A 23638-nucleotide genomic window follows, 5' to 3' on the forward strand; every position below is an offset into this window, starting at 1 on the left:
TTTTATAAACTGTAATTTTTTAATAGTTGTTAGATCGTTTCTATTGTATTTTTACATTAGATATAATAAATACATCAATCTCAATGCTCTTTAATTTATAATTTTGTACACTCAGTTTGTACAAAGTAATGTCATTTCCGTTGCAATTCAATTCTTATTTAGATGTTTATTAATACTGTTGAGGCTAAAGTAAATTTACTTCTAAAATAATGTTATCTATCACCTATAACACAACAAATGCTGAAATCTATCGAAATCGGACTCTTCAACTATGCTATTAATCTATATAAATTGTAGATAATAAAATATGATTTTGATACAAAATATCATTTACTTTAAATTAATTATTTTGCACAAATATAAAAAAAAACCATTCTATGTTTTATAATACAATGACATTTATGTAATAACATAAAAACAGGAAGTTTTGTACAAAACGTCATAAGAGTAATAAACGGTGCAAATAATTATGTATCGCTCTTCCACAATTTAATGGTTTTATCATTCTCGAGAGCGGCCGACGCTATAATATTTTCTGTCGGGTGACATGTCGTACAAAGCACCACATCTGGAAGCAAAATAATTTTACTTTTAAAAAATCGTATTCGTAGCGATCTTATAAAAAGAAAAATTTAAATATTACGTTTTTCACATATTTGCATCGCAAGATCCAAAACGGCAAGACGTGTAGTTGTTTGATAGTTACATACACATGCATCCATTTACAACATCCGAAAAGTTTATTTCCATTTCTAACGTCATTCTATACCTCCTAGATTTGCTCTTACCTGTATGACCCTGCAATTTCTGCACTATTTCCTTCGTCTGTAGATTCCAAATGTATACCATGTGGTCTTCGGAACCGGATACAATCCACTACAGAAAAAGAAAATGTTAAATAAATTTATTCAGTATATTATATTATTAATAATCAGAGACATATCTGAAGCTAATCAATCTTAAACATAGAGGCATGATACGTACCTTTCCACCAGTGACGGAAAAGTTTGCGAAGATGCAGTATTTCTCGTTCTTGTGACCTGTGTAGGTCTTTAAGCATTTCCCCTTGCTGTAGTCCCAAAGTTTCAATGTGTTATCAAGTGTAGCTGCTAAGATGTATTTTCCGTTCGGCGAAAATTTGACAAATGATACTGGAGGATTATCGTCGTCTATGAGAGTTTTGAGGCATTGCCCTGAGGCTGTGTCCCAAATACGACTGTAACATATCCACAAAAATACATAAATAGCATTATATTTAAATATTATATATAAACGTATTTCTTTTAAAAATATATATTTTATTTTTTTCCACAGCTATCTTAATTCTAAGATTCAATGTTAAGATTCATGCTTACCACAATCCATCATAACTGCTCGAGACTATTAGAGAGCCGTCCCTATTGAAATGTACTGCACTTACTGGATCTGAGTGTGCTGGCAATGTTTTAAGACATTTTCCGGTTCTGACGTCCCATATGCGTACACTTTCGTCGAACTAAAAGAAAAAGGTGTCATCTGTTTTCATCCATTATCATACATAACCCACGTAATAATTAATTTATACAAATATTAATTATGATCACATAGAACAAAGCGCAAATTACTTACGGAACCGGAAACTATAAGGTTAGACTGTGGATTAAAATTGCAACAGAAAACATAATTACTGTGACCTTTCAATGTTTTCAAACATTTTCCCTGAAAGATAAAAATCTCAAAATTAATACAAAATATTAATATTTTAATGTAATATTGCGATTAATATTAATATTGCCAAATTCGATACACAAAGACCAAGCGTTCACTTTTCTTCACTTTTAAAGAACATTTAATTGAAGTCAGTCAAAAAGCTCGGTTCGAATTTTCAATTTTTTAAATTAATTTACATGTGCAACAGTGTTGATAATGTCTACATCATAGACAACGATGGTGATTATCTGCGATGAACAATTTGTTTCTACTAAATTCAACAAAGTAAAATGCAATGCAAGAATCGAACCAAACGTTTTGACCAATCTAATATATAACAAATTACTTACAGAACTTAATTCCCATATTTTTAAGGTTTTATCATCGGAAGCTGATACTAATAATCTACTGTCAGTGGACCATCCTACATCTGAAATGCCAAGCTTGTGGCCAGATATAGTCTTCTCAAACTTCCCATCATAGGCCCCCCATATTTTAATAAGCTTATCGGCAGCTGAAATGAAAAATTTATTCATAATCCAAAGTATCTTCTACAAATAAATCTTCAAGGATCGTTGCTTACCAGAACTCGCTAACCATTCTCCATTAGGGCTAAATTTAACAGATGAAACTGCTTTTGTATGACCCGCTAAAGTATATTTTAGTGTATAGTTTGGTTTCTGTAAGAATAAAATCAAAACAAATGCACTTTACATCACGGAATAACATCGCAACGAATAAACCGATCACATTTAACCATAATATTGAATAACATGTATGAATAATACTCTAAAAAATAGAGCATAATAAACTTGATAAAAATCATACGTGCACGCACGTGTTTATTTTTTATTTCCTAACCTTAAAAGCCATAAACATAATAGATTATTACTTTTATAGAATTGTACAATAATTTTTAATTGTATATTTTTTTATATTCTTCATTAAAGTATATATTTATATCAAATTTTATTAAAATAGGTGCCGGGACGCTACAGTCATTCGGCTTTACGTTCCAATAATAAAAGACGAGAAAAGGAAAAACATGCAAAGCTGAGAAAAGAAAGACGAGTTACTCGATCAGACTACATTTATACGAAATACGACTCGTTCGTCTAACGTACAGATAGAAACTAATTAACACTAGCTTGTAATTTGCAAATAAGCTAACCTATACGTGTTTATTATTACTCCAAATTACCGATATCGCATTGCTCTTCGTACTGCTAGCGGTCGCGCTAGAAGAATTGTTAACGGACGATTGATGGCCCGGTGATGACCCAACAGGTAACATTTTCTTAAATATTAAGAAAAACAATGCAGAAACGAGGCAACTGTTTCTCCAAAGTCCGCCAAACACCTCCACCAGATGCTAACGAAGATACATGTACGTCTTATGCGTTTGCATCCACACCGGCATGTGAACGAGATGCACACAAGCCACGTACACTTGGGAGTTGGGTGCCGCGTGCCCGCGTACTTCTTGCCTCTTCCTAATTGGTCGGCCGCCATGTTAGACAACGTCCCGCGTTGTAGAAAAGGAAAGGGAGAAAACGAAGAAGAGAAATTATCGAATTTTCTGTAATAAATAAATTTTAACTGAACCTTCAGGAGTTACATACACGCACAAAATAATTCCGCAGATAAAATTGATAAGTTGCGGAATAGAAATCGGCGGAACGAACGTAAAACGAATCGAACCAATCACGAGCGTTCCGCCAATTCCGCATTGCGCATATTCCACAGATGGGACCGCGCCATGAATGTATTATTCATCTGCTATAAAATGCATTTTTTAAAATTTACGTTGACCTTTTTTTATAAAAACATTTAAAATATGAGTTTTGCTAAGGAAGTCGGCATGGACTCTTCGAGCAATCCATGTAATATTGTACACTTTGGTTCAATATCTCATTATGTAATTTAAAACTTTGCTATTTATTTATAACTTTTAGATAAAATAATAAAAAAAATGTAATCTTATGAATGTCGTTTCTGCAATTTCGACAAAAACCTGTTATATGAAATTTCACTGCCTACGCATGATAGGTAAAAGGATATAATTTCATCAATTTACGGATATCTTTATAGGAAAATTTTTATTCAAATTTATTTAAAAACATCAGTCTAAATATAATAAATGAAGAAAACATAAATAATAAAGGTAGTCCTTACTTTATCAAAGATAGGTTTACTTTATCAAAGATGACTGCCAAGTCAAGCTTGAATATTGACCAACAAATTCAAACGAGTATCTTCATTTCATGTCACTCCTTCGTCCTGCAAACGCATTATATGTGTTAATAAGCTACATAAGTCAAGAGCGATTACATCTAAGTAGAATATTTAATAAATCAGCAATGGTAAAAAACAATCACTGTCATTCAGAAACACGGACCATTAGTAACATCATAATTGAGAAAGAATGTATTAAATAAAAAATAAAATATGTATCTCTTACATCTTACGTTTCAGCAAGAGCTTCAGCCTTCTCAATTTGTGCCTTCGGAAGTGCTCAAAATTATAGCATGTTTCAGATCTTGCAAGTTGAAGCGTAATATGGTTCGACTGGTGATAAATAATTTTTCTCGCTATCTTTCTTCCTATAAACATATTTTTTCCTTCAGCAAATTTAACAAATAAACTGACAAATTACTGCACAAGATTAGAACTTATTTCAAATCAGCAATGGTAAAACAATCACTGTCATTCAGAAACACGGACCATTAGTAACATCATAATTGAGAAAGAATGTATTAAATAAAAAATAAAATATGTATCTCTTACATCTTACGTTTCAGCAAGAGCTTCAGCCTTCTCAATTTGTGCCTTCGGAAGTGCTCAAAATTATAGCATGTTTCAGATCTTGCAAGTTGAAGCGTAATATGGTTCGACTGGTGATAAATAATTTTTCTCGCTGTCTTTCTTCCTATAAACATATTTTTTCCTTCAGCAAATTTAACAAATAAACTGACAAATTACTGCACAAGATTAGAATTTATTTCAAATCAGCAATGGTAAAACAATCACTGTCATTCAGAAACACGGACCATTAGTAACATCATAATTGAGAAAGAATGTATTAAATAAAAAATAAAATATGTATCTCTTACATCTTACGTTTCAGCAAGAGCTTCAGCCTTCTCAATTTGTGCCTTTGGAACTGCTCAAAATTATAGCATGTTTCAGATCTTGCAAGTTGAAGCGTAATATGGTTCGACTGGTGATAAATAATTTTTCTCGCTATCTTTCTTCCTATAAACATATTTTTTCCTTCAGCAAATTTAACAAATAAACTGACAAATTACTGCACAAGATTAGAACTTATTTCAAATCAGCAATGGTAAAACAATCACTGTCATTCAGAAACACGGACCATTAATAACATCATAATTGAGAATTGGAATGTATTAAATAAGAAATAAAATGTGTATCTCTTACATTTCATGTTTCAGCAAGTCTTGGACAAATTTGCGCCTCCAGAAATGATTAAAATTATGGTGTGTTTTAGACCATACAAGATGAAACATAGTATGGTTCGATTACTCCTTGGTGTCTTTCTTTCCTATAAAACAATTATTTTTCTTGAGCAAAATTAGCAAATGATATAACTGACAAATTATTGTAGAAGATTAGAATGTGTATCAGCAATGGTAAGAAATAGTCACTGTCATTCAGAAACACGGACCATTAGTAACATCATGATTGAGAGTTGAATATATTAAAAACGCAATAAAACGTATTTCTTATTCTCGCGCGCGCGCGCGCGTGCGTGTGTGTATTATACATATATAACTTGAAATTAATTCCATCATGGAACAAAATTAGACAATATATCAAATATTTACCCATTGTTTTGAACATTTACGATGTTCTGCTATTCTTAGCAATTTCTTGGTGAACAAAATTCACCATATTAGCTTAAATTATTGGCCAACTCAATAAGTAGTTCCTTGCTCAAGTCTGAAAAGTATAAAGAAAGAATATTAAAAAAGTACTTATTTGTTTATTAACATGTATATGCTTTTATTAAACCGATTGGAAAACAAAGCATTCCGTACTTTTAGCTTTTTATACGTATACAGAATTACTCGACTGACTCGAATTATAGAATATGCTTAAATTATAGATATCAGTTAAATACAAAATCTTGTAATAATATAACTCATTTAATTCGAGGTAGTTATAGAAAAATGCATGTTAAAAATACACACGTGGTCGGAAATTCGTCTGAGTTGATTCTCGTGGCAAACGAATAACCGTGAATGAATATGACAGAAATAGCGAAAAAGTAAAACAATTCGAATTAAACAATGTATTCATGTAAAAAAAGCAAAAGAGTTTTACCATTTTCACGTGCTTTTCGCGAGTTCTTCCCAAGAAAACTGAAGAACTCCGACTACCTGCTCACACGCCCAGTGTCGGAAAGGAAATGAGAAGCGAACGGAAATCGGTCATCAGTGTTGCCAAGTTGCGACTTGCGAGAGAATCCCGCCATGTTTTACACATGCGTAAACGATACAAATGATCACGTGACAGATAGCGCTTAAATTCAACATGGGATACTCTTTGGATGATCGTCGTGGGTATAATGTGTGATTAAAGTTATTTTACATTAACAATTTTTTTAACTAATTTATTATTGTAATGCATCATATCCTTTCTCTTTAAATTATTAAAACTGGAATTGTATACTCACTAATTTCCTGTAAATGTTGCAAGTTGTTTCAAATATCTGTTTTTATACTTGCATATTATTTATAATGTACAAGTGACAGTATCATTTTGTATTTGATAAAATAATAATGCATTATGCGAAAATATTGTTAATATTTATGTTCTATTATATAATACACTATGTTCTTACAACGTTCTGATTGGCGTTACGTCTGATGTAATAGAGTAACCTTAATATAGCCGAAGGAGTCACACCTGAGATTTTATTAGCCGCCGCAATCTGCAAGAAATAAATCTTGTTAATGTAAATCATTAAGACAACAAAATAGTAATTTTATTTGTTGTAACAACTAAAAAATCGAGGCGCAAATAATAGTAGCGGAAAGGTTTACCGTGTTTGGCAGATGTTTTGCGAGTTTCTCTCGATCTTCGTTGGATAAATTTAGTTCAGGACTGTAACGGAAAGAGAAGATTAATAATCGTTTCCACAGATGTTTATATATACGAAACTGAAGAAACTCTTTTTTACTATTTTATTATTATGTAGTCCGATCAACAGATAAGTGATGAATAGTAATAAATATAATAATGATAATAAGACAGATGCACGCAAATAAATCTTACTTATTGTAGTCAATATCGGCTGGTATAACCATTTGCTCATTTTTTCTGACATCATTTACTTGAGCCTGCTGAGTCCCAACGACATGCGAATATTTTGCTTCGATCTAAAAATTGAGACATCGCGATCACGTATGTTGATAAATATACATTTATTTTACTTAGTCATATTTCATTTTGATATTAAAAATTCATAGTAAAAAATTTAATAGTAAAATATCATTATTTTAAATTGTGAAATTTCTTTCTCGTATGATGCTATATTTATTATTTAATATTCAATTCGCAAACCTCTATTCTTGTGGCCAGAGCCGGGTTGTCGTGCAAATGGTTCAACATTTCCGGTAAATATTTTGCTAATCGCGCAAACGTGATATCCTCGTTAGTTATCGACAGAATGTCGAAAGCAGATTTGATATTGGTTGTTTTGGATTCCTTCAACTTCAACAATTTTCGCCACTTTTTACTTGGTTGCGTATTACTCTTGAGTATCTGTATGATCTCTTGCATTTTGCAAAGAGTCTCCCTCGTCCTGTCGAGTCTCTTGCGAGAAACGCAGCCCACTGCGTATCCCTTTTCCGTCAGTCTCTGATCAGCGTTATCGGGACGTAGACTCACTCGAAACTCCGCCCTGCTGGTAAACATCCTGTACGGCTCCGTGGTACCCGCCGTCGTTAGATCGTCAATGAGGACGCCGATATAGCCCTCAGTTCGACTTATCAGAAGCGGCGGTTTCCTAAACACCTGAACTCGCAAATAGATTTGTACAAAAATAGACAGAGATATAGCCCTAAGTAAGCCACAGGTTTTCAAGCAATCATATCGCGAAATAAAAAATGCAGAAATCTCTTGTAGTCATAAAAAAGATTTGCGTTCGTAGTTCTAATTTCAGTCATCTCATCATTGCACAATCGAACATTGTGGGGCACATGGAGAGCACTTTTTGGCCGAAGCGCGTCGTAACGGAAGAATTATAGTTTTTTCTATGTGACGCTAATTACCTTAGCGGCCGCGTTGACACCCGCGACGATACCTTGCGCGGCAGCCTCTTCGTAACCGGTAGTACCATTTATCTGTCCGGCCAGAAACAATCCTGGAACTTTTTTGGTCTCCAACTGAGAGGTCAATTCTCTAGGATCCACATAGTCATATTCAACGCCGTAACCAGGCCTAGCTACAAGCATAAGTAGAAGTGAGATTAAAAATAATTAAAGGGACTTTATATCACAAAAGCAGAAAATTTTAATTACTTAAAATGATTTAAAAATAGATAAACATTTGGATCATTTCTAAACTAAACGTTGGAAAGAATCGTCAAAATTTGTTTAACCCTTAGAGGGCCGGACTGGCTCATATAGCAGCCAGGTACGAACTTGGGAACTTTACGGAACCTATAGGTTGCATGTATGCATAAATTTTACGTTAAAAAATTTCAAATTTCAATGGAAAAATCCCGGCTCTCTAAGGGTTAAAGGAATTTCAAGTTTAAAAGAATTACCGAGGCGAGCATTCTCCAATCCTGGAATACACTTAACGAGTTCAATCTGTTTCTCCTCTGGCAGAGTGCACGACAGTCCGCTCGGATAAATTAACGGTGAGTCTAGCCCTTCCGGCTCTAGCCAGATCTGATGGTCAGAATTCTTGAATCGTAGAACCTTACTCTCTATGCTCGGACAATACCGCGGACCCGTTATCTCCTCCGTAACGTGTAAATTGCAATGCATATTCTCCTTTATGATACGTGCAACACCCTCGTTCGTGTACGTCATATAAGTCGGCACTTGTTTATCTGGCTGTAGCCACACCTTATCATTCATAAACGAGAATGGTATGGGAAAATCATCTGGTGGAAATATAGTGCACGCAGTAAAGTCGATGCTTTCTTTCTCTAGTCTTGGCGGTGTGCCTGCAAAACGTAACTCGAATTAATGATTTAAAGTAGATTAATAAATAAAATAATACAATTTTGCAGACATTTATCGAATATATATATATATATATATATCTGTTTTATAAATAACTATGAATATATCAAGCATGGGGTAAATTAATAAAAAAAAATATAATACGTTTATCTACCAGTTTTCAATCTTCCTATTCGAAATCCAAGCCTGTCGAGTGTGTCTGCCAAACCGATACTAGGCTCATCGTCTAATCTACCTGCGGGTCTCTTCTCTAATCCAATATTTATTTGGCCTTTTAAGAAAGTTCCCGTGGTTATAACTACCGCATCACCGAATACTTTCGTTCCATCTTCTGTAAAATAATATAATACTTAATAGAGTATAATCGTATCTCTCGTGAAAGAACATAGTTTTTAAGAAAAAACAAAAATTCTTATTTCTTTTATTTTAATGTAAACACTTACTGAGAATAATTCCACAGCACGACAGAGGCTCTGCCGACAAAATCAGATCTTCTACGGAGGATTCGTAAATGTGCAATCCCGGCGTGTTAAAAAGTTCTTCTTGAAGATGTTTCTTATACAACATTCTGTCGATTTGAGCCCTAAGGCCCCACACAGCCGGTCCCTTGCATCGGTTTAAAACTTTGTAGTGTATCCCCGACATATCGCATATCCGACAACACACTCCGTCCAAAGCATCTACTTCTCGCATCAAATGACCCTTTCCGATTCCGCCAAAGGATGGATTACACGACATTTCTCCTATAAATGTAATCAAATTCGAATCAATGATGTCGATGGATAATGGACATGTTATTACTGAATAATTTCTGTATAATTACGCACCTATAGTACTTTTTTTTTGAGTAACCAACAGTGTCTTGGCACCCATTCTAACAGCAGCCGCAGATGCTTCGGTTCCAGCATGACCACCACCAACGACGATTACATCAAATTTTTCTTGAGTGTTGCTTGTAATTAGTCTTTTCAACAATTGCAACTGCTTTTTGCCATGATATAAACTAGATGGAGGTATTTTAATACTCCTAAGAATCATGTTGCTTCACTGTTATTTTTTGCCTGTATTTTACACTTTCTGTAAAAATATTTGAATATATCTTTAAATTAAATGTGTGATAATAAAGAGACAAATAAATGAAGTAACAAATAAGTATATCAAAAATTTATTATTTTTTAAACGATTTGCAATGTATAAAGAAAACAAATTTTTTACATAAAAGATTACTATTTTAATACCTATTTAATGCTAAAAATTACAAATTTTTCTAGATTAGATAATAGGTAACTTATTTTTTAGTAACTATAATATTACTTATTAAATAAATGTACAACAAATAAATTACGTTATTTTCATACTAGAAATCTACCTTTACTCTGCTTTATACTGTAGCATAAGTTCGTTAAAATAAAAATTCATAAAATAAAAGGTTAACAAAAAGACAAGTGCAGAAAAATATACACATATTTGTTGCATCAATTACACAATATTATTGGTAGGCAGTGCAATATAATCCGATATCAAGTACTCTTGATTCTTCAAAACTCTATACAGTGAACTGTATCTGATTGCGGTCTGAATTTTTGACAGTATTAATCGCTCGCACAAATCCTCCTTATTCGTAAATCTTAAATCCGCGTATCTCAGATTATTGAAAAATTCCAAAACGAAGTTGAAACAATTCATATGAATCTCATCATAGTTAATGGACTTCCACTTGACGTCTCTCGACATGAGACACAACGTTTCGTCCCATCGAATTGTCCAGGCGATCGGTACGACTTTGAAGGCGACACAATCAATCCACCTGGCAACGTCATTCACTATCAGTCCAGTTTTATCGAATTCAACGACGCTTCCGTTGGAATCAACTATTCCGACGTGCAGATCGTGCGTTGCGTCGTAATCGTCGAGAAAACTGCCGCATGACGGTCGAATGACGATGCTAGTTGGACTGTGAGCGGCATTTACCAACGGATACGGAATACGAAATGGATCTGTGATAAAATTTTGCATCTGTGACGAACACGCCGGGCACGTCGTCGGAATTTGCTTGCAAAACACGCTCTTCGTCGAGCAATGACGAAAACACATGATGCCCGGATCCTTGTTCATATCGCGAAGATTCAATATTCCATTTAGAATGATACGATATCTGATTGCTACGAAATCACGTTATTTCCGTTCAATTTTATCTTCCTAGAAAAACTTTCATTTCCAGTTACGTTATGAATCCTGTTTGTATGCGACTAAAACATTACGATAAAGAAATATTTGTTGTACCAGTTTCCAAACGAATCTCAACGAGTCGACAATTTTATCCAACTATTCCTTCTTTTTATCCTGAAAACGAAAGCCAATAAAAGCAAAAATGTAAAAAGATGTTGAAAAAGTATATACAACATCGTAGATAAAAAATATATTAAAAATATGCGTACCAAATAGACATTAAAATCATCCAATTCCCTAACCTAACTTAACCTAATTATACTATAAAAAGTAAAAACAGTGATGTTATCCCACGACGTTACTCGTATACAGTAGAAACATTCTCGTACATGTTTTCGCTATAAATCGCACAATATCATTGCATTAAACTCTTGTTTTCAATCTAAATAATCCCGTAAAAACAATGCGTCACTTAACCTCCAACTTACATCACGCATTGCCAGCTCACGCGACGCTGCGATTGTCACCTGTCGCGAAGTGTGATATCGCGACAGTATCGAAACGTTGGTGCTGCGCTGCGACGTGTTACATGCGTCATACGACTTGTACAATAATTACAAAGTTTTCACGTTGACGGATTCGTACATGCGCGAATCGAACGTGGACGGCACAAACAATATTTCCAGATACGTATCGTGCATTGACATAGGAATATATGGACGGAGCCTATGCTACGAACTTAGGCAAGGGGGGTTCTGAGATTTGCGGTAAGGAGAAGTTGCTGGCAAATCGGGCGAGTTCGGCTGTTCTCGACATCGCCCGAATGATACTCGATAAAGTTTTGTAAAGTTGTGATACCGAAATTACATGTACGATGAGTTATTGTGTTGTGTCGGAATGTAGCAATCGCATTAATGCAAAAAGAAAAAATTGGCAACAACTTATGAAAGAAAATGATCCGAAAATTTCTTTTCATCTGTAAGTAAAATACATACAATTGTAGGTTATACACAATGCCGGTAAAACGTTTCAGATATTGTTATGTGTTTATTATTATATTCATATGAATAATTGTTCGATAACAGTTTTTCATTTATAGTTGTTATTATAATTCATATATTTAATAATAATATATACGATTTGACTATATATATATATTTATTATTAAATATATGAATTAATAAAAACTATAAATGAAAAACTGTTATTGAACAATTGTTCATATGAATATAATAATAAACAAGCCAAAATTCTTTCTTAACACCGCCAGTAGATAATTTCAGTAAACGAGTACGATTAATATTCGACACAACTGGCTATAATTCTCTTTATTAGAACGACGTTTCGACCATACGGGATGTGGTCCTCTTCAGTAGGTGACAGTTACATCTAAATTACGTTAAAAATATAATTAAATAAGATCGTCTTTCGGTGCCACCATTACTCGGTCTAGGTGTATAATCAAGCCAAAATTCTTTCTTAACACAATAATAATAAATTTAAATAATAATAAACACATAGCAATATCTGAAACGTTTTACCGGCATTGTGTATAACCTACAATTGTATGTATTTTACTTACAGATGAAAAGAAATTTTCGGATCATTATTTTCTTTCATACGTTATTGCCAATTTTTCCTTTTTGCATTAATGCAATTGCTACACTCCGACACACACAATAACTCATCGTACATATATATATATCACTGGCGAAACCGAACATACCCGAACAGCCGAAGTTACACGAAGTGCCAGTGCTCTCCCCTTACCGCTAATCCAGCTTCCCTCGTAAAAGGCTCCGTCTATATATTCCTATGTCAATGGAGCGAGCGAAGGAAGTCGCGCGCAGGCGCAGTGCGGCGCAGCGCTATTGGTCAGCGGCGTACGCCGCTGTAGATTCCGAGTGGCGCCGCGAGAGGTCACGTCCTTCGCGATCGCCCGTCCGCCCTCCTGCCGCTGCTCCGACGCAACGGCCAGTAGCAGCTGACCGATGGGAGCGTTCGGAGTGGCTCCTTCCGTACCGGGTCCGGCAATCCTCGCGTTCGTGCGTGTCGCGTACGCTCCGCGCGTCCCTCGACGGTCCGCCGCGTCGTTCACGCTCCTCGTCGCGAGTGCTCCGAGTAACTGAGAGGAGGCGTGCTACGGCGGACGACGCGCATCTCGCATTGCTTGCGAAACGGTGAAAGGCGCGCGGGACGGCAGAAACGACGACGACGACATCGGCGAGACCGGGTCATCGAAGGAATTGCCAACGGTCAGCGGAACGCCGGGTGAGTGATGACCGAGGATTTGTCCTCCTTTCCGCTCGCGCGATTTCCGTCTTCGCCGAAGATTGACGCGACTGGGATCTCGTGTCTCGAGACGCGTGAAGTTAGCGGCGTAAACTTTCGACGAGTCTCTTGCTACCCGGTAAACTCTCCTACTCGTCGAACCGCTCTATTTATATGCGCTCGCGTGTTGACGCGATCGCGTGTCACGCTTGCGTTCCGCGACGCCGATCGCAGATAGCCAGCAACTTTTGAATCGCGTTGACGTCTTCACGGAAGAAGACGACGCGTGCCGGTCGCGCGCGCGCACGCGACACTCGCGTTCTCACGGTTCGGGGTGACTGACACCTGATGCGTCGATGACCATGCCGTGCGTGCATGCAGGGATATCAGATCCGTCCACTTGGTCCACCGAACGGCGACACGCACGTTTCGCGGAGACGTTCATGCTGAAAATTCGAGCACTGCTCGTTCTTGTGCAATCACGTGATCGCCGCTTCCCGGCGTCGATTCCGCGAAGACTGTCCGCGTCACGTCCGAATGAACGGTTTTTTCACGTGGGACAGAACACGAGGGAGAAAGAGACGGAGATAGAGAGGGAGAGAGAGAGAGTGACAAATGGCGTCGCGTCCTTGCGCGAAGGACAATCCGCGCAACGCGCGATTTCCTAGATGCAACGTTGTGCAAAATATATTCACGAATAATATTTTTGTCCATACGTGTTGGTAAATATGTATGGTTGATAAATAGGATTGACGTATATTAATATACGAGATACATGCTATTTACAAGTGCACAGTCAAATACTTTCTTGCGATTGTACGTTCCTCACATTGACATCGGTGACGTCTTCGTGAACGGAATTTAAATTGTTGCATGCATCTTATAGGAATGCAACACGTCAAATATAATTTCTAGCAAATAATTAAGAGATCTTGTGTATAAAAGATTTTAAATCTGAATATATAAATGAAAATGTAAATGTAAATTAAATACTATCATTTAATGTAATTAATTTATAGAATGTTAACGTATGACATTAATGAATAAATTTTGCGACAGAATTTTTTCATCTCATCGAAATAACACAATTTTTAATAATTAATAAAATTTTAATACTTGACATATTAAAATGATTATTATTAGTATTTCGACTATTTTTTTAAAAAAGTGATTTTAAATTGACTTTAATTAAACATCTTTTTATTAACAAAATTAATTTGCTTTTAATTGAGATGTCGAAGTAGTCTAATAGATTTTGAAGCATAGCTATTAAAAATGAAGATAGTACTGTGAATATCATTATAAGTATGATGAAACTATTATTTATCTAAATTGAGTTTACCTTCTCACAGTTTGATTTAATTACCAAATAGTTAATGTTGAAATAGTTCATGTTGTAACGTTGTGCCAGAGATTACAGTTTCCCTGAAATTTCTCCCGAGATCAAATCGATTACAAATTTTTTATGGAATCAAAACATTGAGGATAAGAATGGCAGAACGAAATTCTGTAACACGATTTAATAACGATAAGCTGAACGCTCCAATACAAGTGATTAATTTCCGGTAATGGTTTGAAGCTGTTTTACTGAAATTACATTAGCATTTCGTATTACGTTGAAAGACATGAGATGTTGTAATTTAGAAAGATAAATATATGTACCCAGTGCATAACTCAAATTACAATAAAGTTATCGTTAGACGAATCTCGAAAACGAATGTTTCGGTTGGAGTTAAATCGACCGGTTACCAAACTTGTCTCTATTAATTAATTAATTATTAAATATTACTAATTTTCTTTGGCGTGTACATAATTGCAAAAGAAAAAACGCGATAAAATAAAAGCTGTAATAACAATCGGAACAGAGATGCATAACTTAATTAAAAATATGCTTTTCTCATAAAGCAAGGATATATGATAGATATTATCGAGTCGTCAAAGAGAGTATTGTAAAATGCTCCTCGTGCTGTAAAATTAACCGTGTTTCTTTTACTGGTACAATACGTACGCCGTATAAAAGGCGCGACGAAGCTTGGACGGTACGAAATAAATACGACAGACCGCTAAACGCACTGCGCGACTGCGGCACGGTAAGTCGATATCGTAAACGTTATACGAGCTAGCGGGCAAAAACATAGCGAGCGAGAAGAGTGAAATAATCCGACGGAAAACGGCCGAGTCGTTTCCCGCGAGTTTTACCGGAAATGTATCGTTTGCATCCTCATCGGGCGCTTGGATCGCGTAAAACAAGCACTATTGCGGATACACGTCCCATATGATTACGGATAATTTATAGTCGCGTATCTTTGCTGCTCCTTATCGAAACATGTTCTTTTTACGAAATTAGCTTGTAGCATTTTTGTTATCTTTCCGTTATACGATCCATCATTCTGTTGCCATATCGTTCGCCGGATCGTATTATTTCAAATGCTAAATGCCGTTTTCATTATACGCCGACAGTCCTTGGATGATTCTCGAGGAAGCGAGATACGCGTCGTCGAAAGGAATTCATTAGGAATCTTCTTACGCTTTGTGGCCTCTGAATAGTCATTAGACGATGAAGCTAATTTTTCAAATAAAAGTAAAAGGTAGAAAAGACAATTCTTTCTTGTATCCTAATGTCCATTTTCAAGTGTCGCGTGGTTCACAGAAGTGTCGCTCGATACTCCGATTGGTATCAATTGTAATTACGATTATTACAGTACAACAGGCCATTTTTCATTACTATTAGTACTTTTCAAAGTTGACCAGAAATTAATGACCGTCATTAATTTGTCACTCCTTTGTTCGCGTTTCGCGATAACAATAATTAACTAGCTCACACTTACGTCGTAAAACCACTCTTGCATCTGCGAAAAACTTATCACGCTGCTATAGAAATTACTTTTTATTATCTCGGTGCAGCATTATTTTACTCGGCTGCAGTTTTATAAGCCGTAGATAAATTATGGTGCTGCGTCTGTGCTGCAAACGATATCCATACAGTACTATCTTTTGCCGTGCGGTACCAGATCTGTAATCGTATGTGTGGCTGTTTGAAAAGGTCTCGCTGCTTGTCAAAATTTACGACAATAGATAGTTTAGTAGGGAAGGTACACAGAAAAAAAGTGAGTGTCACATCAAAACTTATATACTTGTACATACGCAACAATTTATAATCTTCGTAAAGAATTTAATAATCTTGAATTTCAACTAAAATGAAATAATGAAATTATATCACGTTAAACGAAGAAAACAATTTTTAAATAAAGCAATTTTGTATAGTTCAATCAAGAAAAATATATTTTTAAGATTATTAAATTCTTTTACGAAGATTATAAATTGTTGCGTATATACAAGTATATAAGTTTTGATGTGACACTTTTTTTCTGTGTAACGAGTAAACGCGATAATCGTCGCAAAGTGGGACCGTTCTAACAGGGTAGTTCGATAACGCCGGAACGTTATTACGATGATAATGACGAGAGAACTTCATTCATCCTCGTATATTTAACTTGTCAGCTGCTAGTACAAGTATCTTGCCAATCCGGTTAATCGGCCGGACAAAACGCGATATCAAAACGAAATCTGTTTTGTCTCAAGCAATTTGTTCTTGCTCGAGTTCGAATAGCCTGTTAGCCAAAAATTGGTCCGCACAATGGAATTACACGTTATTCCGTCATCGGACGTACGCACAAACTGCATATCTCGCGCGTTACAGGGACAGGATGTCAATTCCGCTCGCATTCTACGCTTGTCTCAGACAACGCGCAAAAGAGGCTCAATTATTTTCCATGTTTTTCTAACATCAATCCCATTTATCGCCGAATAGGGCTTTCAAGTTCGTCTCGATCTCGAGCCTGTACGTTATCTGAAGTGTTATCCTTCGAGGGAATAATCGTTGCGGACACTTGAAGCGACATCCAGGCTTCTTGGCAGCGGGGAGAGACGGGATTGAATCCGGGACAATCTCGTTGGGTTGGATGCATCCAACCATTCTGCATCGTTAACGCGTGCACGCTAAAATCCAGTGTCCCTGTTTCCGACGTCGTTTAAATGCGACGACGTCGACGACACTGGCGTTGTCTACTCATAAATCAAGGCCCGACGAGGGGATGGTCTCTCGTCGACGTGCGCACTGACGGATAAAGTATTCCCATATCCGATACACGTACGAGTACTCTCGACGCTTCTCCCGGGAGAAGCGTAGTCCCCGATCGGGGATACCAGCGCAGAAGGGACTGTAAGATCTGGAAAGATAGTCGAGACTGACAGGTCGTATAGAGGATTGGAATGAAAACAAGTCGATCACAACAGTAGGAGTATTGGCCGTACGGCCTAAGACCTAGGCGTGTGAACCAGGGATCCCGGAGAGTTCGAGTTCAAATCTAAGGCAGTCTCCTAGTTATTTTTCGCCTCTTACAGGACAGAGTTCGTCGAGCAACTTGTTGCGAACGACGTCTACGTCCCGGACAGATCGAACGTCGCCGTCATTACGTTTGTTGCGCTATATTTTGGTATCTCGTGTTGCGATTACGATGCTTGTCTGCCGGATCCTTACGTACGAAAGGCACACTCGACGTACGGCGTATAATCGCGGCGGCGAACCGGCGCGGCGCCAGGACGCCTGTAGCTTCCGATTATGCAATGCACAATGGCAACCTCCGTTATCCGCGCTCGAGCCGCTGGATAATAATACACTTGCTTATCGACCTAGTCCCGCGTGGAACTTAAATAAACCAAAGTGTGAACGAGCTATTAGGCGAAACGAGCGACGCGACGTAGTACATATTACAACAATGTGTTAATAAATCGAGACCGTCGCGGAAAATTAAGAGATTTGATCGAAGAGAAAAGTCATCCCTCGCGTTGATCTTTCGCAGACTCGCGCGGCTAGCTTCGACAGCTTCCGCTTTAACGCTCTCGGAAACGGAGATCGAAACGCGGATCCCGGATCGGTGGAGGCGCGCGGTTTCCGCGCGAGTAATCGCCCAATTAAAGATCGTTAGAACGATCGTCGAGATACGCGGCATGAAACAGGAAAGGGATCGCGAGCGCAACCGGCCCGCCTCTTTGTAATCGGCGCAAGTTCTGCGCGCGTCGGGTATTCGCCAACAATCATTCACGCGGGTGTAGCTCTGTTTCCGATAGTTAGACTCGCGCTGCCTGCCTTACGCACATAGCGTAAATCACACGGGGCGCAATCTCGGTATCTCGGTAATTTACGGGGTAAATGACCTCCCACGCGCGCCGTTCGCGAGATTGGGATACATATATTATACGTATATATATACGGGGTGATTTGAAAAGAGAACTGCAAACTTTGTGTATAACATCCGCTCAAGTAACAAGGAGTATCTTATCACGTTACAGTATTACGCAACAGCAAAACAGAGTTTCCCGTGTTATCCCGAAGGCAAGTGTTTCATATCATTTTCTTCCTCGCCCTCCTTGCGAGTCTCACCCCTCTGTCGCGAAGAAATCCGTAATCTGGCGATCCTTTGGAGATGATGACGTTCGTATCTGACAAACATCGTTTATCTGATGCGTTTTATGTAAACACGTAGCCAAACACGTAGACAGTTTCGTGTCTCTCTTTCGTTTGATTATGATTAATGAAATGTCGATAAAATGCTCGTTTTAGAAATATTCTGTGCTTATATTGAAAATAATATAGAAATAGTAATTAATAATATAAAGTATATTACAAAAAAAGTAGGAAATAGATAACTTGAAAAGCTTCTCTTTTGCGCATATATCAACTATGCGAGATGTAAAAATAGGTCAGTGTTCAGAGGATTAATCAGGCAGATCTCCGGCCTTGACGCTTTTATTAAGAAAAAAAAGCATTTCGGTTCTCATCAACGAATATCCGACTGAATTAATTAAATCACCGTTGTAAGAGGCGAATTAACGTTGTGAGCGACAAATTTAATTAGTCTCGGTGAATTAATTAAATTTGTCGGAATCGGTTTTCGTGTACTTTATTGAATTTAACTATGATTCAGCAGCGTTTCTGCGAGTGAGATGAAATTTACGTGAAACATTCGCCATCGCAAACATTAGGAGCGATTCGATGCAACGCGATAGTATGCAACAGAGAAGGCTTCGTCCCGTTTCGCGCTAAAATTCTTCGAAGCATGCCGGCGGTTGTTGAGCTCATTAATGAATCGTCAACTAACCGGTCGCGGTGTACAACGCATCTCTATTAAATGGGTCATGCGTGTTAAATGTACCGCTCGTCATGCGGAGAGCGTCATGAAATATTCATCGCAAGGAATCGTGACGTATTTATTTTTGAGCTTGTCGTCGAGCCTCGCGAAAATCTGCCCACACTATAATTCTGTATTCGGAGAGCTGAAAGAGCTTAAGTCGAAAAACCCGTGAAATTCTGCATTTCCTTTTTGAAACTTCGTAATTATCGTTTCAATATTCGGATTTGGCCGAATTCTTGTTTATATATATTTCTGCTGAACACACGAACAATCTCTAAATCTTAACAGGATTTTCTTGAGAAGAAAGAAAGGAACATTTTGATAATTGAAATTTATTAACGAGATTTATTAAGAATATTTTACGAGTTAAGTCTCGAGTGAAAATATAAACAATATATTTTGAGTTTAATTTCAGGTAGATTGTGTTTTCTTATTTTACTAAATTTTAATTTCATTTGGTTACCTCAAGACATACTTGGTTACTTCAAGATACATACTAAAAATTAAAAAAGTTATAAGATGTTATTAAAGTTTTCTTAAGCAAACTTTGGCTTCAAATTGGCTATAAAATACGTATTTAAATTTTGTTGTTTTATTTTTATAAAAAGTAACGTTTACATAATTTCTTTTTTATATTCTATTGATTCCCAGAATTTAATAAAGCAATTCTTATTTTGAAAAATATAAATTATTTATATGAAATTATAACTGTGTGTTACTTATTATAACGTATACTTATTACATTGTGATTGTGTTATTCTACAATTCATAGAACTTATCTCTTTTTATTAAAATTTTGATTGTGTTATTCTACAATTCATAGAGCTTATCTCTTTTTATTAAAAAAATATAAAAATGTAAAAAGTACGATAGTTGCGTCTATTCATCTCACGTATGATGATAAATGCACGAGTAACACCATTACAATTGTCAATCTAGAGACGGATATGTGCCGACTCTTAAAGAATGCATTAGGGATATATTCAAAGCAGCGACGAGCAGATACGGAATGCAATAACGTGTAACTGAGTTTGTGTTACTTAATTCGATTACGTATACAAGACGCGCGTGCCACGAATCGCGCATCGAAACCAGTTTCTACCGTTGCAGTTTCCACTCCACTAATTTCCGCTCGAAAGTGTTCATGGTCATATGAGAAATGTTGTTTATACGTTGCGACAGTGAAGTCATTTTGCGCAACGAAATTCTTGCTTGATAACTAATACGCAAATTATATTTTTTCAACTAACGATAAATTGACCGACGCGTCAGCACATTCAAATATTTTCTCTTAAATGATACGTCTTATTGACTCATAAAAGACCCATTTTTATTTAAAGATTATTTTTAAATATCGTGTTTGAAATTTTATAAAAAGAAAATTTTGCCTGTTTTTTATTATAATAACATGTTTATTGAAAATTTGTGAATGTTTGCTTACAATTCTCTTTCGTTTGCTTCATTTATAATTTTGTTGCAGACTTGTATATGTGTATGCGTAAATCTTATTTCAGATCGAATCTTTACACTGTGTAAATCTGCATTTGCAGTTTTCTTTAAAGTTTTTATTTGCTTTTTTTCTCGATAAAGTGGTACTTAGCAAACAAACAGATTGGTAAATTATGAAATATCTGCTTCTACTTTCGTATAATTAAGAATTTTCTTTACGTTACAACTTGTAACCAACCGATAAACTTGCGATACATGAAAAAGGCAATCAGGATGAATGCAGTGATGTGTGAAAACTCGCGCAATCCTAGTTCTCAATGTTTTATACAGTCAAGTTAGATCCGCGACTGAAAGGATACGTTCTCTCCGTGGCGATTAAAAGTGGAAACTGAATCTTATTGACCTTACAAATCAGAGACACCTAATATCCGCCAATTTCTGTATGTCACGTGCGTCGTATTTGTTCGGTAAAACCTATGAATAACGCGCAAATTTATGTATAGATATTTCAAAATACATGTAAAATATATATTAATATATTATAATATTCACATTAAATAATAATATAATAATTTTCCATGAAATATACTCTGTTCATTATTTGTGACATAAATCTTGCGCGACATTTGGTAGATATTAGGGTTGTTTTCGGAGCATCGAAAGGTCTCTGGTATCCTCGCTATCGTGGGAAACTGGCGGTGCACATCCCTATGCACGCTTATACAGGGTTAACGTAACGATATCAACGCGCAATATGAAGCGCGGAATTTTCTTTCTTGCTCGCGCGCGAGATAGACGACTCGTATTTTCGTCGATGGAACTCCCTTAAACGCTAATGTTATGCAAATGCGAGATACGGCGGGCAGGTTCACTCCGTTTCTCCAAGTTGCAGCTCAGAGAGTGCCGTATTATAGATAAGACCGAAGAAGTATCGCGCTCGTTCGTTACCGTTGCGGTAATGAAACGAAAACATCAATGGGATCACGAAGAAGCGCGATGTCGCTTTAACGCGAGTATTAAACGAAAACAGCGAACACGAGCCGCCTAATAGACGTTATAAATGAGAAATTATTAGTCACTGGGTAGCTTTACTGGGCGTCATCGCGCGAAATAAAGCTCATTTGTATTCTTTGCGCCCGCGGAGGCGCACGCGCGGTGAATAAATGTTATAAATGTCCAAATTAATGTGCGTGTCTCTCGCGAGTTTTCCCGCGCCAGTGTCGCGGAAAATTTCTGAATTTTGTACCGTCACGGTAGGTTTATTTCATTTTTGACGTGCAAGTTCACGTCTACGCGGAAAAAATGTTATAAATTACTTGGATACAAATATTCTCTGTGAATATAAAACCCACGCTTTGTTGATTTCTCGCTTTATTATTTGAAACTATATAAGGAATTTCATCTAGTTTTAATTCTGGACACGTGATTTGATCCAGAGGATCATTAGCATACTGCTAAATGGCGGAATAATACCGCATTTAACAGTACAGCAAAAGTGCAGCACTTCCGAAAGACAGGTGCTTCATATTTCCGATGGCAAAATATTTTCCGTGCGAATTCGTGTGACCTGCTTAAAATTTCATTGAAACTTGCTAGGGTGGCTCGCGCATGGTTGTTGATACAAATTTTCGCAATTACGCAAGCCAAGCTGAAACTTGCGAAAGACCTGTGCACCTTCATGTATGTCGTGTATGTTTGCGACATGCTCCTTTGTTTTAATGTGTACTTATTCAAAGCCCGTCTAAAATAATAGTGGCATACACATCGCGCTATTCGAGGATCATCACGCACGCGAGGTAATTTAGAAAGCAAGTATCCGAGATGCACCTCAATTTTCAGTCGCGAGGGACTGGATATTTCACACCGATTTGTATCTGGCATTCAAACTCTAGACGAAATGCAAATTGTGAACACTGTTTGTGTTTTGGTTGCATTCTGTTCGAGGTTTACATCGATACATTTTACGAGAGACAAAGTAAACGCCGCGGGCGGCACTGCAACAATCTAGAATAAATCGACAATAGGGAAACGTGCGCAAACGCAAACAAAGAAGGAATTTTGGATAAAAGTATTTTCGGTAAATGCGGAAAATCTGAAAAATATTTTATCAATTTTTTTACAATGTTTCGCGGAATGTATATCCTGAGAGAAATGCCCAAATTACACCTCTACGATGTGAAATTAGTTAACAGGGAGTTATGAGGAAGACATTTTTTGTAATTACGTAATGCTACGGACAGAATCGCCGTGGAGTTCAGTAATTTTCGGAAGGGCATTAGACGCGGTGTCACGAACGACCAATTTATCAGATGTAGCGTCATGAATGCCGTCCAACTTGGGCGATAGTTACATCGCGGAGCGTCACTTTCTAATTCCATTTACCGTTCAATTAGCAGTTGAGATTAGCAATCGCGTGGAAGCTCATGGTCCATTTGATCCTAGTTGCCGGCGTGATCGCACGACGGACGAGCGAAACGCTTTTTGCGGCAGGAAAATTGGCACGGTTTGCCTCGACTCGCACAGCCAACAGCGCGAGTTCGGCAAAAAGTAAGTAATTGGATTCCATTCGGCGTGCCGGAGGATCGTTGTCCATCGGGCGCCACGTGCGCGAGAAAAGCCTGAATTACAACGCGAAAGAGGTAG

At 37.0% G+C, this 23638-nt stretch overlaps 4 protein-coding genes across 15 annotated transcripts in view; 1 reads left to right on the plus strand and 3 right to left on the minus strand.

Moving 5' to 3' along the window:
• Positions 1-77: 77 nt before the first annotated feature.
• On the minus strand, positions 78-3135 carry LOC105280398 (protein will die slowly). Its single transcript, XM_011340921.3, has 8 exons — positions 2891-3135; positions 2273-2369; positions 2040-2203; positions 1609-1698; positions 1356-1495; positions 985-1216; positions 789-876; positions 78-568 (listed from the first exon to the last, which is right to left on the minus strand). Exons 1-8 carry the CDS (start codon positions 2981-2983, stop codon positions 468-470), a joined length of 1005 nt encoding a protein of 334 aa, XP_011339223.1. The 5' UTR covers positions 2984-3135; the 3' UTR covers positions 78-467.
• A 644-nt stretch (positions 3136-3779) lies between these two features.
• On the minus strand, positions 3780-11819 carry LOC105280399 (protein MTO1 homolog, mitochondrial). Of its 11 annotated transcripts, XR_003406648.1 has the most exons (19): positions 11570-11819; positions 11351-11479; positions 11196-11255; positions 9740-9989; positions 9356-9655; positions 9067-9243; positions 8486-8893; positions 7989-8161; positions 7279-7731; positions 6991-7094; positions 6759-6819; positions 6557-6646; positions 6037-6234; positions 5538-5652; positions 5131-5254; positions 4803-4944; positions 4477-4618; positions 4151-4292; positions 3780-3969 (listed from the first exon to the last, which is right to left on the minus strand). XR_003406648.1 is itself a non-coding variant. In XM_026970361.1 (12 exons), the coding sequence occupies exons 3-12, from the start codon at positions 9948-9950 to the stop codon at positions 5647-5649; spliced, it is 1983 nt and encodes a 660-aa protein (XP_026826162.1). In that variant the 5' UTR covers positions 9951-9989; positions 11196-11479; positions 11570-11818; the 3' UTR covers positions 5537-5646. The 11 variants fall into 11 exon arrangements, 2 of the variants coding, with proteins under 2 accessions (XP_026826162.1, XP_026826161.1); XR_003406650.1 differs by lacking the exon at positions 11351-11479; XR_003406651.1 differs by having other exon boundaries at positions 4810-4944; positions 11196-11479.
• On the minus strand, positions 10392-11027 carry LOC113563435 (MKRN2 opposite strand protein-like). Its single transcript, XM_026975083.1, has one exon. The coding sequence runs from the start codon at positions 11025-11027 to the stop codon at positions 10392-10394; it is 636 nt and encodes a 211-aa protein (XP_026830884.1).
• A 1213-nt stretch (positions 11820-13032) lies between the features above and the next one.
• Positions 13033-23638, plus strand: part of LOC105280402 (protein-tyrosine sulfotransferase) — a 75418-nt gene continuing 64812 nt past the window's right edge. For both annotated transcript variants that reach the window (XM_011340925.3, XM_011340926.3), the window contains exon 1: positions 13033-13352. The gene's annotated coding sequence lies outside the window, so the exon portion shown is untranslated. The remainder of the gene's footprint in view (positions 13353-23638) is intronic.

The sequence above is a fragment of the Ooceraea biroi genome, chromosome 1, assembly GCF_003672135.1.
Source record: "Ooceraea biroi isolate clonal line C1 chromosome 1, Obir_v5.4, whole genome shotgun sequence".
NCBI classification, from domain to species: Eukaryota; Metazoa; Arthropoda; class Insecta; order Hymenoptera; family Formicidae; genus Ooceraea; species Ooceraea biroi.

What these genes read in the sequence shown, in the direction of transcription:
- LOC105280398 (XM_011340921.3), bottom strand. Translation starts at nt 2,983, where the DNA reads ATGTTACCTGTTGGGTCATCACCGGGCCATCAATCGTCCGTTAACAAT. An exon ending in AAATATGGGAATTAAGTTCT is followed by an intron (nt 1,699 to 2,039) that starts GTAAGTAATTTG and finishes TTTATCTTTCAG; the next exon opens with GGAAAATGTTTGAAAACATT. An exon ending in ACCTTATAGTTTCCGGTTCC is followed by an intron (nt 1,496 to 1,608) that starts GTAAGTAATTTG and finishes TTTTTCTTTTAG; the next exon opens with TTCGACGAAAGTGTACGCAT.
- LOC113563435 (XM_026975083.1), bottom strand. Translation starts at nt 11,027, where the DNA reads ATGAACAAGGATCCGGGCATCATGTGTTTTCGTCATTGCTCGACGAAG.
- LOC105280399 (XM_026970360.1), bottom strand. Translation starts at nt 9,950, where the DNA reads ATGATTCTTAGGAGTATTAAAATACCTCCATCTAGTTTATATCATGGC. An exon ending in GCCGATATTGACTACAATAA is followed by an intron (nt 6,820 to 6,990) that starts GTAAGATTTATT and finishes TTTCCGTTACAG; the next exon opens with TCCTGAACTAAATTTATCCA. An exon ending in CAAAACATCTGCCAAACACG is followed by an intron (nt 6,647 to 6,758) that starts GTAAACCTTTCC and finishes TATTTCTTGCAG; the next exon opens with ATTGCGGCGGCTAATAAAAT.